Genomic DNA, 16,275 nt, shown 5'->3' on the forward strand with positions numbered 1-16,275 from the left:
AGTACAAAAACTGCTAGAGCTAACCAATGCACATTTTCGCGATAACGATCCAGATAGTGGTGTATATAAAGACGAAGATCATGAAAAAATCGACATTCTCGCTAATCTCTTCAGTGAACTAACAATACATGGCGAAGGTTTAAAAAAGCTAGAAAGTGGTCAGATATTTGACTATGTATATTGGGACGACCCCAATGAATTAGTTGATCACCTTAGAATTCTACATGCTTCGCTTAGCGTAGGAAACTATTCGCACATCAACGAAATAGTATCCATACTTGAAGAACTGAGGGAAACCGGCTACATACAATGAGTCGAACCGGAATCGCTCGCGAACTTCAAGCTCCTGCTAGACGAAAATACCTTCGTCGCAAAGTCATAGTTCGTGGAATTGATGATTTATTCCAGGCGGAAATTGTTGAGAAAATACCATATTCCCGATTGAATAAAGGTTTCAAGTACATGTTGACAGTCATCGATGTTTATAGCAAGTTCGCTTGGGCTAGACCTGTCAAATCAAAGACTGCAACTGAAGTAGCCAAGGCCATGAACAATATTTTGCGTGATGGACGTGTACCGTCGAACCTGCAAACGGACCTCGGGAAAGAATTCTACAATGCAACCTTCAAGGCTTTGATGAAGAAGTATGGCATCAAACACTACTTTACATTTAGTAACGTCAAAGCCTCCGTTGTCGAAAGGTTTAACAGAACTTTGCGTTCCAAGATGTGGCGGCAGTTCACGGCTAACGGAAATTGCAAGTGGTTTGACATCTTGCCGAGACTAATAAGCGAGTATAATTCCACGGTGCATTATACCACGAAAATGAAGCCAAAGGACGTAACGGACAATCGCCTGCTTCAAACAGTGTTTTCCAACACGAAGAAGAAAGATCCACGAAAGCGTAAAGCTAACGTCGGTGACATTGTGCGAATCTCCAAGCAGAAAGGTATCTTCGAGAAAGGTTTCACTGCGAACTGGAGTCCTGAACTTTTCCGTGTGGCACATGTTCGTGAATCAGAGCCTAGGACCTACTACCTAGAAGATTTGGACCACAAACCTATCCATGGCGGCTTCTATGCCGAAGAGATTCAGCCTACAATGTATCCCGATACGTACTTGGTGGAGAAGATTATAAAACGAAGAAAAGGATGGTCCTACGTCAAGTCGTGGGGCTTTCCACCTCGCTTTAATTCGTGGGTGGCTGATGCAGAAACCGAGGAGTCCACAAAACTTTAGTAATTTGTCTGTGTATTTTTTGTACTTGTAGTAGTGTAGTATTTTTGTAATAAAGGTTTTTTTTAAAAGAACTTGCGGTGTTTTTATTTTCTCAACCCGTCACTTTAGTGGTACTTTTTTAAAATATTAAAGTTGTTTTGTATCGGCCAGGGATCGAACCAAGGACCTTAGTCGATCTAATCAATCAGTATATAGATTACAAATTTATTTAATGGATTTTGAACTTTTTCCCGAATCTCTAGCATTAAAATTATGAATTACCAATACGTTGGTAGTAGAAGATTTAAAGTCTCTAAGAATGTTGAACATGGTTTATTGAATATATTATTTTTCACATAAAATAAAACATTATTGCATCGATCGGGTATCGAACCGAGGACAGGAGCTGATCGAATCAATATGTAAATTAATGAGTGATTCATTTAATGAATTTTGGAACTTTTCCCGAATTTCTAGCTAAATAATTACGGATTTTCAAGATGGCATCCAAATTTCAAGATGGCGGGTGTCACAGTAATAAATGATTACTGCACTCTAGCGGATAAGAATTAAACTAACATGGCGTCAGCGCACTCTCGCCGACGATACAATGATGATGGCTTCCAGCATCGAAGACAAGATGGCGGACATGACGTCATACTAGGTGACGATATATATACTTTGACATAAGTGGTGGGGATCAGTATGCCAGCAGCCACTGTGAGGGTTGGATCGGTCGCCATTTTTAATTTTTTTGCCTTCGCCGGGTTCGAACCGAGGACTACGAGCTCCGTGCCATAAAAGTAAATTTTTAAATATTTTATTAAAAAATTTACTAAAAAATTTTTTTTATAAATTTTAAATTTTTTTAAAATTAAAATCGGATAATAAATAAAGATTTTAAAGATGGCGACCGTAACAGAAACTGCAACGGTGGCGTCATACTTCAAAATGGCGGATAACACAACGCCGGAATGTTCGAGAAAACAATATTACGTCATCCGAAATGGCAGATACAAGATGGCGGCCGTGATTTACTTGTCCCGTTACGCTCATCCAAGATGGCCGCCGTGACGTCACAATCCAATATGTCGGACCGGCTCTCGGTCCACAGCCAGAAGCCATGTGCCCGGAGGAACTATTATATACTACTCAGGTGGGTTTTTATTTATTGTTGTGCTCTATGCCACGTGCCATATACGAAAGAAAATATCGTTCTTTCATGCATGTATTATTAATTTAATTACTTGTGAAATCAGTATTGTTAAACAGTGTTATATGAGTATCGTTTTTGTTTGTGTAACTTAATATTTTTGCTAGTATAATTTTTTTTCACGCTTTAGTTTGTGGCAGGGGTAATTATTTGTCACGAATTATTATTTTATTAACTAAATCACACATCGTATTATAGTTACGAGCCCATGATTGTGTAAATATGTTAAGTTCAACTAAGAGGATAGAATATTTATCGATCGGAGTGTAGCTGTGGATTACTGTGTCTCAACAATGTAGCATTGAGCTAGGTCCTTTTCGTATGCCATGTTGTCTCTTTCACATGCCGAATACCTACACAGACTACACATGTCCATTTGGACAAATTATTTAAGCTTCATAAACTACCTAATTATCGGCAAGCTTTAAGCTTAAAGATTATTTAAAATCAAAGTTTGTTTTAAAATTCCGAGAAAAAAATGTTAGTACATTTTTATTCAAAGAATCTACAATTTATTTATTCGTGTCGAAAAGAGTTATTTCATTTGAAATTATACCCGCGTCTTTCCTATTCTCAAATATTATCTCTTGTTCTATTACGCATATTAGTAATTTATCTCTATCTTATACTAATAAGCAAGAAGTTTCACTTCTGCCACGAGTGGACTCCACGATTACATTTTATTTTTAATTAAGTGGATTATTCTCATTTTATTTTAACCACACAGTCAACGGAAGCATACAATCAACCGTTGCATGTGATTTATTTGAAATACTGGCATCGAGCTTCATTAAATGTAGTATCTTTTACCACAGTGGTAGCGAGTCATGTCAAAATGACCAAATAGGAGTCAAAGGAGTAAATTATTTTATTTTCCTTAAAATAACTATGATTAACAAAAAAGCGATTCAACCGAGCAATACATTTTTTTATTCCTGATACATATAATCTTTAATGAAATGGATACGCAGGGATTTAAAAATGTAATATAATTTTTCTGACGATATAACTGTTGATTAAAACAGTTTAAAATGACAGTTTTGCCTACTGAGTCTTGTGAAATCATCCAAAAAATAATAATGTTACATAACTTGAAATTTAAACAAATATACCTGAACATCGTAAGTAAATAATTTTATCTTAAAACAGATCATTTTGTACTTGTTCCAGTGTGTATATAATCATGGAGGAAGCACAGAATGGTACCTTACTGGATCTCATACGCAATCAGAATTATCTCTCTGAAGATAGAGCTCGACGAATATTCACGCAGATTCTGGATGTCATGGAGTACTGCTACTCCCTAGGAATCGTACACAGGTATTTATTTACTTAATTATCTTATTTTAAGTGGCGAAGTTAAGACGTACTGCATTGTCTTACACTTAACCACCTACATCTTTACTAAGTAGGCACATGCAAGATAAGCTTAATAGAAACTATAGCCAAGAAAAACGAAAAGTACTAACAAAGGAAATAAAATAAAAACCAAATTAACATCACTAGTAAATATTAAATAAAAACAGAGAATAGTAAAGAGTAGTATGTAAATGGGGCTCCGGAAACTGGCGCCGGCGCGTGGAGCCGGAGCCGAGCCACATCTTTGATTCTGACGTCACGGCAGCCATCTTGGATGAGCGTAACGGGACACAGCGTAACGGGACACAGTGTAACGGGACAAGTAGATCACGGTGGCCATCTTGGATGACCGTGACCTTGACCTTGACATCGGCAGACATATTGGATCCGCCATATTGGATTAGACATCTTGGATACCGTCGACTTTGTTTCTGTTGTTTGTTCCTAGATAGCGCCAGCGTCGCTCTTATTTTTTTCTGTTCCACTGGAGGCCGCCATCTGGGATACCATCGACTTTGTTTCTGCTGTTTGTTCCTAGATAGCGCCAGCGACGCTCTTGATTTTTTCTGTTCCACTGGAGGCAGCCATCTTGGATGCCGTCGACTTTGTTTCTGTTGTTTGTTCCTAGATAGCGCCAGCGGCGCTCTTGTTTTTTTCTGTTCCTCTGGAGGCCACCATCTTGAATACCGTCGACTTTGTTTCTGTTGTTTGTTCCTAGATAGCGCCAGCGTCACTCTGTCTCATCACATAAGGTCGTTGTTTCATTACCTACCAGAGCTATTATGGTCCTTATCGACATATTAAATTAATTTTTTTATGCAAAATACATTGGAAGCGCTGTGATTCCAACCAGCGCAGCTCTGATCTCTAGGTTGGAAAACATACGCCTTTGACCGCTCGGCTATCGAGACATTTACCAGACTGAGAATTAAATAAGGTATATAAAAAAATAACATGCATTTTCGGACTTGAAATTTTTTTTAATTTTAAGTAATAATAGCACTTCCTGTTCGAGACAGAACCACCATCTTGTATTATAACGTCACTGTTGTAATTATCGTTACGCACGCAATCGTTAAAATCCACAATTTTTAAGTTAGAAAATCGGGAAAATTTTTAAAAATCATTAAAAAATTAAATAATTGAATTAAATAATAAAAATCTTATAAACCATTGTTGCAGCTATCGTTACGGTCGCCATCTTGGATTAAATATATGACGCATGTTTCGTTTCGTCCATCCATCTCGGTTGAGTACGATGTCATCGTTAAACTTTATGTTACGATCGTCATATTGGATCCTATTAATATTGCAATTACCATTATGGTCACCATATTGAAATTTAGACGCCATCTTGGAAACCTGTAATTTTTATGTTGGAAAATCCGCAAAACTTCCAAAATTCTTCAAAAAATTAACTTAATAGAATTCTGATTGATTATAACGATTCACGTACTTGGTTAGAAACCGGTGAGGGCAAAAAATAAAAAATAAAAACGATCAGATCCTTCCTCCACAGAAGCCACCTACAGACTGACCTACCACCAATATCAAGGTAGGCCTATATATCGTCAGCTAGTATGACGTCATGTCCGCCATCTTGTCATCGTCCGCTGGAGACCGTCATATTGTTTTCGTCTGCTAGAGTGTGCTGGCGTCATGTTAATATAATTTTCTGTTCACCATACCTTTAACCTAGTCTATTGGCATTGAACTTTGTCATTGACCTTGAACTTTGACCTTGACTTTGAACTTTGACCTTGACCATGAAATTTGACCTTGACCTTGAAATTTGATTTGAACTTGAAATTTGACCTTGTCCTTGAAATTTGACCTTGTCCTTGAAATTTGACCTTGTCCTTGAAATTTGACCTTGACCTTGATATTTGACTTTGACCTTGAAGTCCATCATGGATCCGTCATTTTATGTTCAGTTCATGCTACCAGGAGCTACCACCTGCTAGTGGTCATTGCCACCATCTTGTTTTCGTCTGCTGGAGGACACCATCATGTGTGTACTCGTCTTACCATCATGCTAGTTTTATTCTAACCTGCTACAGTGCAGTAATCATTTATTATAACTGAGGTGCCCGACATCTTGAAATTTGGGAGCCATCTTGAAATCATGTAATTATTTAGCTAGAAATGCGGGAAAAATTCCAAAAGTCTCCGATGAAATCAATTATTAATTTACAAATTAAATCGAAGGATTCATGTCCACGCTTCGATTCTTGACCAGTGACAGTTGTATCAAATTATTAAATAAATTTTAGATTCTGTTTTCCATTACCTTTCGCGGAGTTTATTATTCATTCACTCTACAAAAAACAACTCAAGACAATATACCTGGCCATCGAATTAAATACAGTGGCGATTAGCCTAACATTAAAGTCTAATTTTTCATTAATCTGAATAACCTATAAGCCGTTCATGTACAAAGCCACACATATAGAACAATTGTCTTCAGTACAGGAGACCGAGTCATGTCATTATCAGACGTATAGGCTAGTCATTTCAGGTCCGCATTACCTTCGTCGTTAGCTAATTATATTCAATCAATCCATCGTGACATTTTTTATACATACTAAAGGACCAAGTGACCTTGAAAAATATTTTAGTAATACCAAGAGGTTTCAAACTAGTAAATATTCAGTCACTACATTTTTTACTTCACGCAATCAACAAAAAGGAAGCACCGACAACGAAAATACAGCACCGCCAACGAAAAGGCAGCACATATGGAAGCACCGACCACGAAAAGGCAGCACCATAAACGAAAAGGAAGCACATTTGGAAGCACCGACAACGAAAAGGCAGCACCGCCAACGAAAAGGCAGCTCATTTGGAAGCCCCGACAACGAAAAGGCAGCACCGCCAACGAAAAGGCAGCACCGTCAACGAAAAGACAGAACATTTGGAAGCAGCGACAACGAAAAGGCAGCACCGTCAACGAAAAGGCAGCTCATTTGGAAGCACCGACAACGAAAAGACAGCACCGCCAACGAAAAGGCAGCTCATTTGGAAGCACCGACAACGTAAAGGCAGCACGGACATCGAAAAGGCTGCTCCGCCTACAAAAAGGCAGCTCATTTGGAAGCACCGACAACTAAAAGGCAGCGCCGCCATCGAAAAGGCAACTCATTTGGAAGCACCGACAACGAAAAGGTAGCACCGCCAACGAAAAGGCAGGTCATTTATCATTGACTCCAATATTCATTGACTCCAATATTCATTGGCTCCGATATTCATTGACTCCAAATATTCATTGGCTCCAATAGTCATCGACTCCAATATTCATTGGCTCCATCAGTTATTGACAACATCACTCTTTTGGTTCCAAAAGTCTTTTCAAAAGGCTCCATCAGTCTTTTGGCTCCAACAGTCTGTTGGCTCCTATAGTCATTGGCTCCAATAGTCTGGCTCCAATATTCATTGGCTTCAATATTCATTGGCTCCAATATTCATTGGCTTCAATATTAATGGGCTCCAAAATCAATTTGCTCCAATTGCTCCAAATGCTCCAACAGGCTCCAAAAGGCTCCATCAGTCTTTTGGCTCCAACAGTCGTTTGGCTCCTATAGTCATTGGCTCCAATAGTCATTGGCTACAATATTCGTTGGCTCCAATATTCATTGACTCCAATAGTCATCGGCTCCAATATTCATTGGCTCCAATATTCATTGGCTCCATCAGTCATTGTCACCAAAACAGTCATTGACACCATCAGTCTTTTGGTTCCAAAAGTCTTTTGGCTCCAAATATATTTGCCTAGAATTCTTCGAGTCTAAGAGACTATGAGGCCACATGGCTACGAGTTTATAATGATCTAGCTGGTTACGAGTTATACATGGCTTGCGAGGCTACAGAGCTACAAAGCTTCTAGTACACAAGTTTACGTGACTGCGAGGATACAGGACTACAAGTCTGCATGAGTACTTGACTACGAAGCTACTCGTCTACAAGGCTCCAGTTACTGCATCTGTCTTCGAAGGAATTTTCTCTTTTGCTCCAACTGCTCCATCAGCATTATGTTATAAGATTACAAGGCTGCTTGCTTACGTAGCTTCAAGTCTACGAGACTACGAACCATGAGGTTACGAGTCTATGCGATTGCGAGTCTTCAAGGTTACGTGATCGCGAAACTATAGGACTACGAAGCTTCAAGTCTACGAGGCTACTTGGATACATAGCTACAATTCTAGGAAGTCCCAAGACATCATGTCTACGCGACTACGAGCCAAGTGGTTACGAGACTACGTGACTACGAATCTTCAAGTTTACGAGACTGCGAGGCTACAGAGCTACGATGCCTCTAGAAATCTGATGTTGATTAGCGTAACTACTTGCAGCAAGTACCTTTGCATAAGATAAATTAACTCTCACCACTGAATAGTGCTATTGTAGTCAGTTAGAGACATGACGATTGGTAGCCACGCGGCCAATTAGTCATGCAGTCTCGTAACCATGCGTTCTAGAAGCTTCGTAGTCCTATAGCCTCGCGATCACGTAACCTTGAAGACTTGTAATCGCAGTCTCGTAACCTCATGGGTCGTAGTCTCGTAGTCATGATGCATTGGAGTCTCGCAGACTTGAAGCTACCTAAGCAAGTAGCCTTGTAATCTTATAACATAATGCTGGTGGTGTAGTTGGAGAAAAAGAGAAATTTCCGACGAAGACAGATGCGTCATTTGGAGCCTTGTAGACGAGTAGCTTCGTAGTCAAGTACTCATGCAGACTTGTAGACCTCTATACTCGCAGTCACGTAAACACGTTTTCTAGAGGCTTCGTAGCTCTGTAGCCTCGCAGTCTCGTAAACTTGAAGATTCGTAGTCTCGTAGTCTCGTAACCACTTGGCTCGTAGTCGCGTAGACATGATGTCTTTGGACCTCCTAGAATTGTAGCTATGTATCCAAGTAGCCTCGTAGACTTGAAGCTTCGTAGTCCTATAGTTTCGCGATCACGTAACCTTGAAGACTCGCAATCGCATAGACTCGTAACCTCATGGTTCGTAGTCTCGTAGACTTGAAGCTATATAAGCAAGTAACCTTGTAATCTTATAACTTAATGCTGATGGAGCAGTTGGAGCAAAAGAGAAAATTCCTTCGAAGACAGATGCAGCAACTGTAGCCTTGTAGACGAGTAGCTTCGTAGTCAAGTACTCATGCAGACTTGTAGTCCTGTATCCTCGCAGTCACGTAAACTTGTGTACTAGAAGCTTCGTAGCTCTGTAGCCTCGCAAGCCATGTATAACTCGTAACCAGCTAGATCATTATAGACTCGTCACCATGTGGCCTCATAGTCTCTTAGACTCGAAGAATTCTAGGCAAATATATTTGGAGCCAAATACTTTTGGAACCAAAAGACTGATGGTGTCAATGACTGTTGGTGACAATGACTGATGGAGCCAATGAATATTGGAGCCAATGAATATTGGAGCCGATGACTATTGGAGTCAATGAATATTGGAGCCAACGAATATTGTAGCCAATGACTATTGGAGCCAATGACTATAGGAGCCAAAAGACTGTTGGAGCCAAAAGACTGATGGAGCCTTTTGGAGCCTGTTGGAGCATTTGGAGCAATTGGAGCAAATTGATTTTGGAGCCCATTAATATTGAAGCCAATGAATATTGGAGCCAATGAATATTGAAGCCAATGAATATTGGAGCCAGACTATTGGAGCCAATGACTATAGGAGCCAACAGACTGTTGGAGCCAAAAGACTGATGGAGCCTTTTGAAAAGACTTTTGGAACCAAAAGAGTGATGTTGTCAATAACTGATGGAGCCAATGAATATTGGAGTCGATGACTATTGGAGCCAATGAATATTTGGAGTCAATGAATATCGGAGCCAATGAATATTGGAGTCAATGAATATTGGAGTCAATGATAAATGACCTGCCTTTTCGTTGGCGGTGCTACCTTTTCGTTGTCGGTGCTTCCAAATGAGTTGCCTTTTCGATGGCGGCGCTGCCTTTTAGTTGTCGGTGCTTCCAAATGAGCTGCCTTTTTGTAGGCGGAGCAGCCTTTTCGATGTCCGTGCTGCCTTTACGTTGTCGGTGCTTCCAAATGAGCTGCCTTTTCGTTGGCGGTGCTGTCTTTTCGTTGTCGGTGCTTCCAAATGAGCTGCCTTTTCGTTGACGGTGCTGCCTTTTCGTTGTCGCTGCTTCCAAATGTTCTGTCTTTTCGTTGACGGTGCTGCCTTTTCGTTGGCGGTGCTGCCTTTTCGTTGTCGGGGCTTCCAAATGAGCTGCCTTTTCGTTGGCGGTGCTGCCTTTTCGTTGTCGGTGCTTCCAAATGTGCTTCCTTTTCGTTTATGGTGCTGCCTTTTCGTGGTCGGTGCTTCCATATGTGCTGCCTTTTCGTTGGCGGTGCTGTATTTTCGTTGTCGGTGCTTCCTTTTTGTTGATTGCGTGAAGTAAAAAATGTAGTGACTGAATATTTACTAGTTTGAAACCTCTTGGTATTACTAAAATATTTTTCAAGGTCACTTGGTCCTTTAGTATGTATAAAAAATGTCACGATGGATTGATTGAATATAATTAGCTAACGACGAAGGTAATGCGGACCTGAAATGACTAGCCTATACGTCTGATAATGACATGACTCGGTCTCCTGTACTGAAGACAATTGTTCTATTTGTGTGGCTTTGTACATGAACGGCTTATAGGTTATTCAGATTAATGAAAAATTAGACTTTAATGTTAGGCTAATCGCCACTGTATTTAATTCGATGGCCAGGTATATTGTCTTGAGTTGTTTTTTGTAGAGTGAATGAATAATAAACTCCGCGAAAGGTAATGGAAAACAGAATCTAAAATTTATTTAATAATTTGATACAACTGTCACTGGTCAAGAATCGAAGCGTGGACATGAATCCTTCGATTTAATTTGTAAATTAATAATTGATTTCATCGGAGACTTTTGGAATTTTTCCCGCATTTCTAGCTAAATAATTACATGATTTCAAGATGGCTCCCAAATTTCAAGATGTCGGGCACCTCAGTTATAATAAATGATTACTGCACTGTAGCAGGTTAGAATAAAACTAGCATGATGGTAAGACGAGTACACACATGATGGTGTCCTCCAGCAGACGAAAACAAGATGGTGGCAATGACCACTAGCAGGTGGTAGCTCCTGGTAGCATGAACTGAACATAAAATGACGGATCCATGATGGACTTCAAGGTCAAAGTCAAATATCAAGGTCAAGGTCAAATTTCAAGGACAAGGTCAAATTTCAAGGACAAGGTCAAATTTCAAGGACAAGGTCAAATTTCAAGGACAAAATCAAATTTCAAGTTCAAATCAAATTTCAAGGTCAAGGTCAAATTTCATGGTCAAGGTCAAAGTTCAAAGTCAAGGTCAAAGTTCAAGGTCAATGACAAAGTTCAATGCCAATAGACTAGGTTAAAGGTATGGTGAACAGAAAATTATATTAACATGACGCCAGCACACTCTAGCAGACGAAAACAATATGACGGTCTCCAGCGGACGATGACAAGATGGCGGACATGACGTCATACTAGCTGACGATATATAGGCCTACCTTGATATTGGTGGTAGGTCAGTCTGTAGGTGGCTTCTGTGGAGGAAGGATCTGATCGTTTTTATTTTTTATTTTTTGCCCTCACCGGTTTCTAACCAAGTACGTGAATCGTTATAATCAATCAGAATTCTATTAAGTTAATTTTTTGAAGAATTTTGGAAGTTTTGCGGATTTTCCAACATAAAAATTACAGGTTTCCAAGATGGCGTCTAAATTTCAATATGGTGACCATAATGGTAATTGCAATATTAATAGGATCCAATATGACGATCGTAACATAAAGTTTAACGATGACATCGTACTCAACCGAGATGGATGGACGAAACGAAACATGCGTCATATATTTAATCCAAGATGGCGACCGTAACGATAGCTGCAACAATGGTTTATAAGATTTTTATTATTTAATTCAATTATTTAATTTTTTATTGATTTTTAAAAATTTTCCCGATTTTCTAACTTAAAAATTGTGGATTTTAACGATTGCGTGCGTAACGATAATTACAACAGTGACGTTATAATACAAGATGGTGGTTCTGTCTCGAACAGGAAGTGCTATTATTACTTAAAATTAAAAAAAATTTCAAGTCCGAAAATGCATGTTATTTTTTTATATACCTTATTTAATTCTCAGTCTGGTAAATGTCTCGATAGCCGAGCGGTCAAAGGCGTATGTTTTCCAACCTAGAGATCAGAGCTGCGCTGGTTGGAATCACAGCGCTTCCAATGTATTTTGCATAAAAAAATTAATTTAATATGTCCATAAGGACCATAATAGCTCTGGTAGGTATTGAAACAACGACCTTATGTGATGAGTCAGAGCGACGCTGGCGCCATCTAGGAACAAACAACAGAAAAAAAATTCGACATTATTCAAGATGGCGGCCTCCAGTGGAACAGAAAAAAATCAAGAGCGTCGCTGGCGCTATCTAGGAACAAACAACAGAAACAAAGTCGACGGTATCCAAGATGGCTACCTCCAGTGGAACAGAAAAAAATTAAGAGCGTCGCTGGCGCTATCTAGGAACAAACAGCAGAAACAAAGTCGACGGTATCCCAGATGGCGGCCTCCAGTGGAACAGAAAAAAATAAGAGCGACGCTGGCGCTATCTAGGAACAAACAACAGAAACAAGGTCGACGGTATCCAAGATGTCTGATCCAATATGGCGGATCCAATATGTCTGCTGGGGTCAAGGTCAAAGGTCAAGGTAACGGTCATCCAAGATGACCACCGTGATCTACTTGTCCCGTTACATTGTGTCCCGGTACGTTGTGTCCCGTTACGCGGTGTCCCGTTACGCTCATACAAGATGGCCGCCGTGACGTCAGAATCAAAGATGTGGCTCGGCTCCAGCTCCACGCACCGGCGCCAGTTTCCGGAGGCCCATTTACATACTATAGTCGCCGCACGGTAAGTTCGTACTTTTGGGAAGAACTGTTGAAAAATGGAACTAAGAATATTTGGTTTACTATTGTGCAATTTGTTTGACAAATAAATAAACAAAATAGGACGACATAATTTATCAAGCTATTACGTTTCCGTACGTGTGTATGAATACTGAAATAATTTGTATTTGTTAATTTTATATGTAAGTTTTTTAACACGCGTGGCAACGATATTTATCGGTATGTTGGCTACACACTTGAAGAAATAGTTCCTTAGTATGTAATTTTGAACAGCTGAAATAACGATAAATATTGCTGAAAATGTTTCACATATGTTTACTTCCAGATCCTGGAGTAATATTGTTTAATATATACGAAAGTTAAGTTATTTTGTTTACAGATGACGTTGCAAGCTGTTGCGGATGAATCACCTACGTAACTGTGTGTCGGCCCGAGCCATGTTGAACGCTTGTTTTTGTTTGCTCAAAACGACTTCTGATTTTCCGAAAACATTCAGTGTATTTGTGTACTAATTAATTTTCTAATTTTAAAGGGTTGTCTTAATTGTTGCTTGTAGTGAACTATTGCTTTTACAGTGTAACTTTGTGTTAGTTATTACGGTTTGTTAGGTTATTAAAATGAATGTAAAGAAGGAGACAGCACGATATTATCGACGTGGCACGAAGAGTTACGATGTTAATAAATACAGGTCAACTGGAACAGGGTGATGTCGCAGAAATGACAGCATTTCTTCTAGATCTGGGCGTCACTACCGTGAAAAAGTGAGTGACTAATTAACACGTTATGAAAGTATGTGCGTGAAAACGTTCCGTTAGGTTGGGGCGTGTTTGTAAAATAGTGTAAAAGTACCTTCCTCGCAGCTTTCTTGTTTTGAATGTCGGGCAAATTACAAACAGACACGTTCTTATATTTTCGTTTATATATTAGGTAATGTCCCACAAGAAAAACATATTAAATGTAAGGGCATGTACACAGATACTAACCTAACATAACCTATCCTCAACCAACATAATGTAACCTAACCCAACCCAAATGAGGTTTATTTACATGAAATTAGGTTTGGTAAATTTTGGTTAGGTTAGGAAACATAATTGTCAATAATTAGAATGCATTTTAAAAAACTTAAGTAGAAATTCAACTCTACGTAGGTTGTTGTCATGACTTTTTGTTAACACCTGTAACCATAAAAATATACAGCATTTGAATATATGCTCAGGGTAAATGTGCTAATGTATGCTTTTTAATTACAGGTGTTCTGGATAACGTGTTTAGTGATATGTAATTTCTCTGCTGTGTTTATATGTGATTCTTAAACATTAGTTTCATTACAGGATATAACATAATATTGATGGTAGTGATAATTTATTGCTCAGTTTCGATTTATTTAATATATTTATTTTATTACAGATTCTTAAGTTAAGTTTTTTATGGCAACAATTTCTTTTCTGCATTGTACATACTTAAGTGATATAGTTTTTATATGAGACAAACCACATACACATAAAAATACACACTTACAGAAATGTTTAATGTATAACTTAGAATTTGAATTTAAAATTTATTCTGCTTGATAGAAAATAATGCCTCTAATTACAAAACACATGTTGGTTAGCCATAACCTTTAACCGATACTTGACTCGGTTCGTAGTGCCAGAAAAGTGTTACTAACTTGGGTAAATATGTAGTTGGGCGGTATTTGCGAAAAAAAATGTTAAAAATCCGAAAATACTTTTATTTTATGCTCTTCAACGTCCTCTTTTCATTAAAAGCGGCAGAGATAAGAAATTCCAAATACTTTAGGAGATATAGAATTTTTTAATTTTGCAATACAAGACCTGTGGAACCATTCGAGCGACGCCATTTTTGTTATTTTGCTGTGTGTTCGTGAATACGCGAATCGTCAATGCGTAATTAATAAAATGGTTGATTAGGTCAGGTCAGTTACATTACTAATACTTTCAAACTAAGCCGACATTAAAAATAATGTGAATTAATTTTAATTAATCTTTAGTTTTAAATTATTTATAATGTAACTGACCTTACATAACAAACTCGTAACAAAGGATGCACAGTAATAACTCACGTATTTTTTTTGTTACTTATTACTTGCGCAACAATATCAAAATAACAAATAAGACTTTAAAATTAGAAACGTTAAAAACTCACCTAAGTTGGAGGTGGTAATTAAACACCGTTTTAAACAATAAATGAACTAAATAATCACGTATTGGTTCGTTTGAATTCTGGCCTATCACGAACAATCACGTGACATCATTATCCAATAAAAAAAAGTAGATACTCGTACGTAAACAAGAAATAATGATAATCGCCACATTAATGCACTGGTATTGTGATGAAATTTAAAAATTCGATATCTTCTAAAGTATTTGGAATTTCTTACCTCCGCCGCTTTTAATGAAAAGAGGAAGTTGAAGAGCATACAATAAAGGTATTTTCGGATTTTTAACATTTTTTTTTTCGCAAATACCGCCCAACTACATATTTACCCTAACTTGTTATTTTCTATTCACAAATGACCTCTCGATGTAATGGCAGTGATGTGCCTGGCACTCACGGCTTTAGGAAACTAACAGTTTACATAGCTACCTCATACTGAATAATTTCTTAAAGTTAAATTCTTCATAAATGATACTGACATAATTTTCATGCTTTCAACCATAGCACTTTGTGATATAGTAATCTCGAAGCAGCAAAATTTCTTTTGTAAAACTTAACATCAATTTTTATAGATATTATGTGAAGACACAGCACCACGCTGGGTTTAAACTCTAAACTATAAAAATTTGCTTAGATTTTTTTATATTTAATATTTGAATTATTAAACATGGTGTTATGACATTTTCTACTGACATTTAACCAATTATAAAAATTGCAGTGTAATTTTATTATCCATTAATTACATCCCTATTTGACAGTTACCCAACCAAAACATTGCCATGTGGTAGTCACATGGTTTTCCACATGGCAATGTTATTGTTGATATTTGGCGGAAGGATACATAGTCACCTTGAAAATAGATCCCAGCTTGAAGCAGGGCTTCCTAAAAGTATGAACTTATCGTGCGGCGACTATACTGTAAAGATCACAGGTTTTCTCGGCCATTGTCTGGCGTTACTTGGCTTCTGGGTTGTAACCGTATGGAATTCGAAAATATCACCGACGTTTCGGTCGATTTTGCAGTCGCTATCAATAGGGAGCATTTACCTACTCAGGTTATTATAAGTTCTCCTTCCCTTTAATACTAAAGAGGCGAAGTGTTTCCCGATTGGCTGCAGCAGTAAGCCAATCAGATTCTTCATTTCTCCTGGTTGGCTCGTTGGTTTAGCCAATCGGAGCTTGGCTTCTATGATTGGCTGGAAGTGTTGGCCAATCAGTGTGATTTTGTTTTCTGTTTGGCTGGGCTATTTGGCCAACCAGAGGCGATCTGTCTGTTGGTGCAGAGCTAGGTTTTTAGGATTTTTGAAAAGTGGGTCCTATACTTTGCTTAATTGGTATCCATTGTAT

At 38.4% G+C, this 16,275-nt stretch overlaps 1 protein-coding gene across 2 annotated transcripts in view; it reads left to right on the forward strand.

Annotated features, from left to right (window-relative positions):
* The window catches only part of LOC134530246 (testis-specific serine/threonine-protein kinase 3-like), a 39,354-nt gene that overhangs the window by 18,578 nt on the left and 4,501 nt on the right, over positions 1-16,275 (forward strand). For both annotated transcript variants that reach the window (XM_063364932.1, XM_063364941.1), the window contains exon 3: positions 3,602-3,751. In XM_063364932.1, coding sequence (XP_063221002.1) covers positions 3,602-3,751 — 150 coding nt within the window. The remainder of the gene's footprint in view (positions 1-3,601; positions 3,752-16,275) is intronic.

Source organism: Bacillus rossius, chromosome 1 (assembly GCF_032445375.1).
Source record: "Bacillus rossius redtenbacheri isolate Brsri chromosome 1, Brsri_v3, whole genome shotgun sequence".
Taxonomy (NCBI): Eukaryota; Metazoa; Arthropoda; class Insecta; order Phasmatodea; family Bacillidae; genus Bacillus; species Bacillus rossius.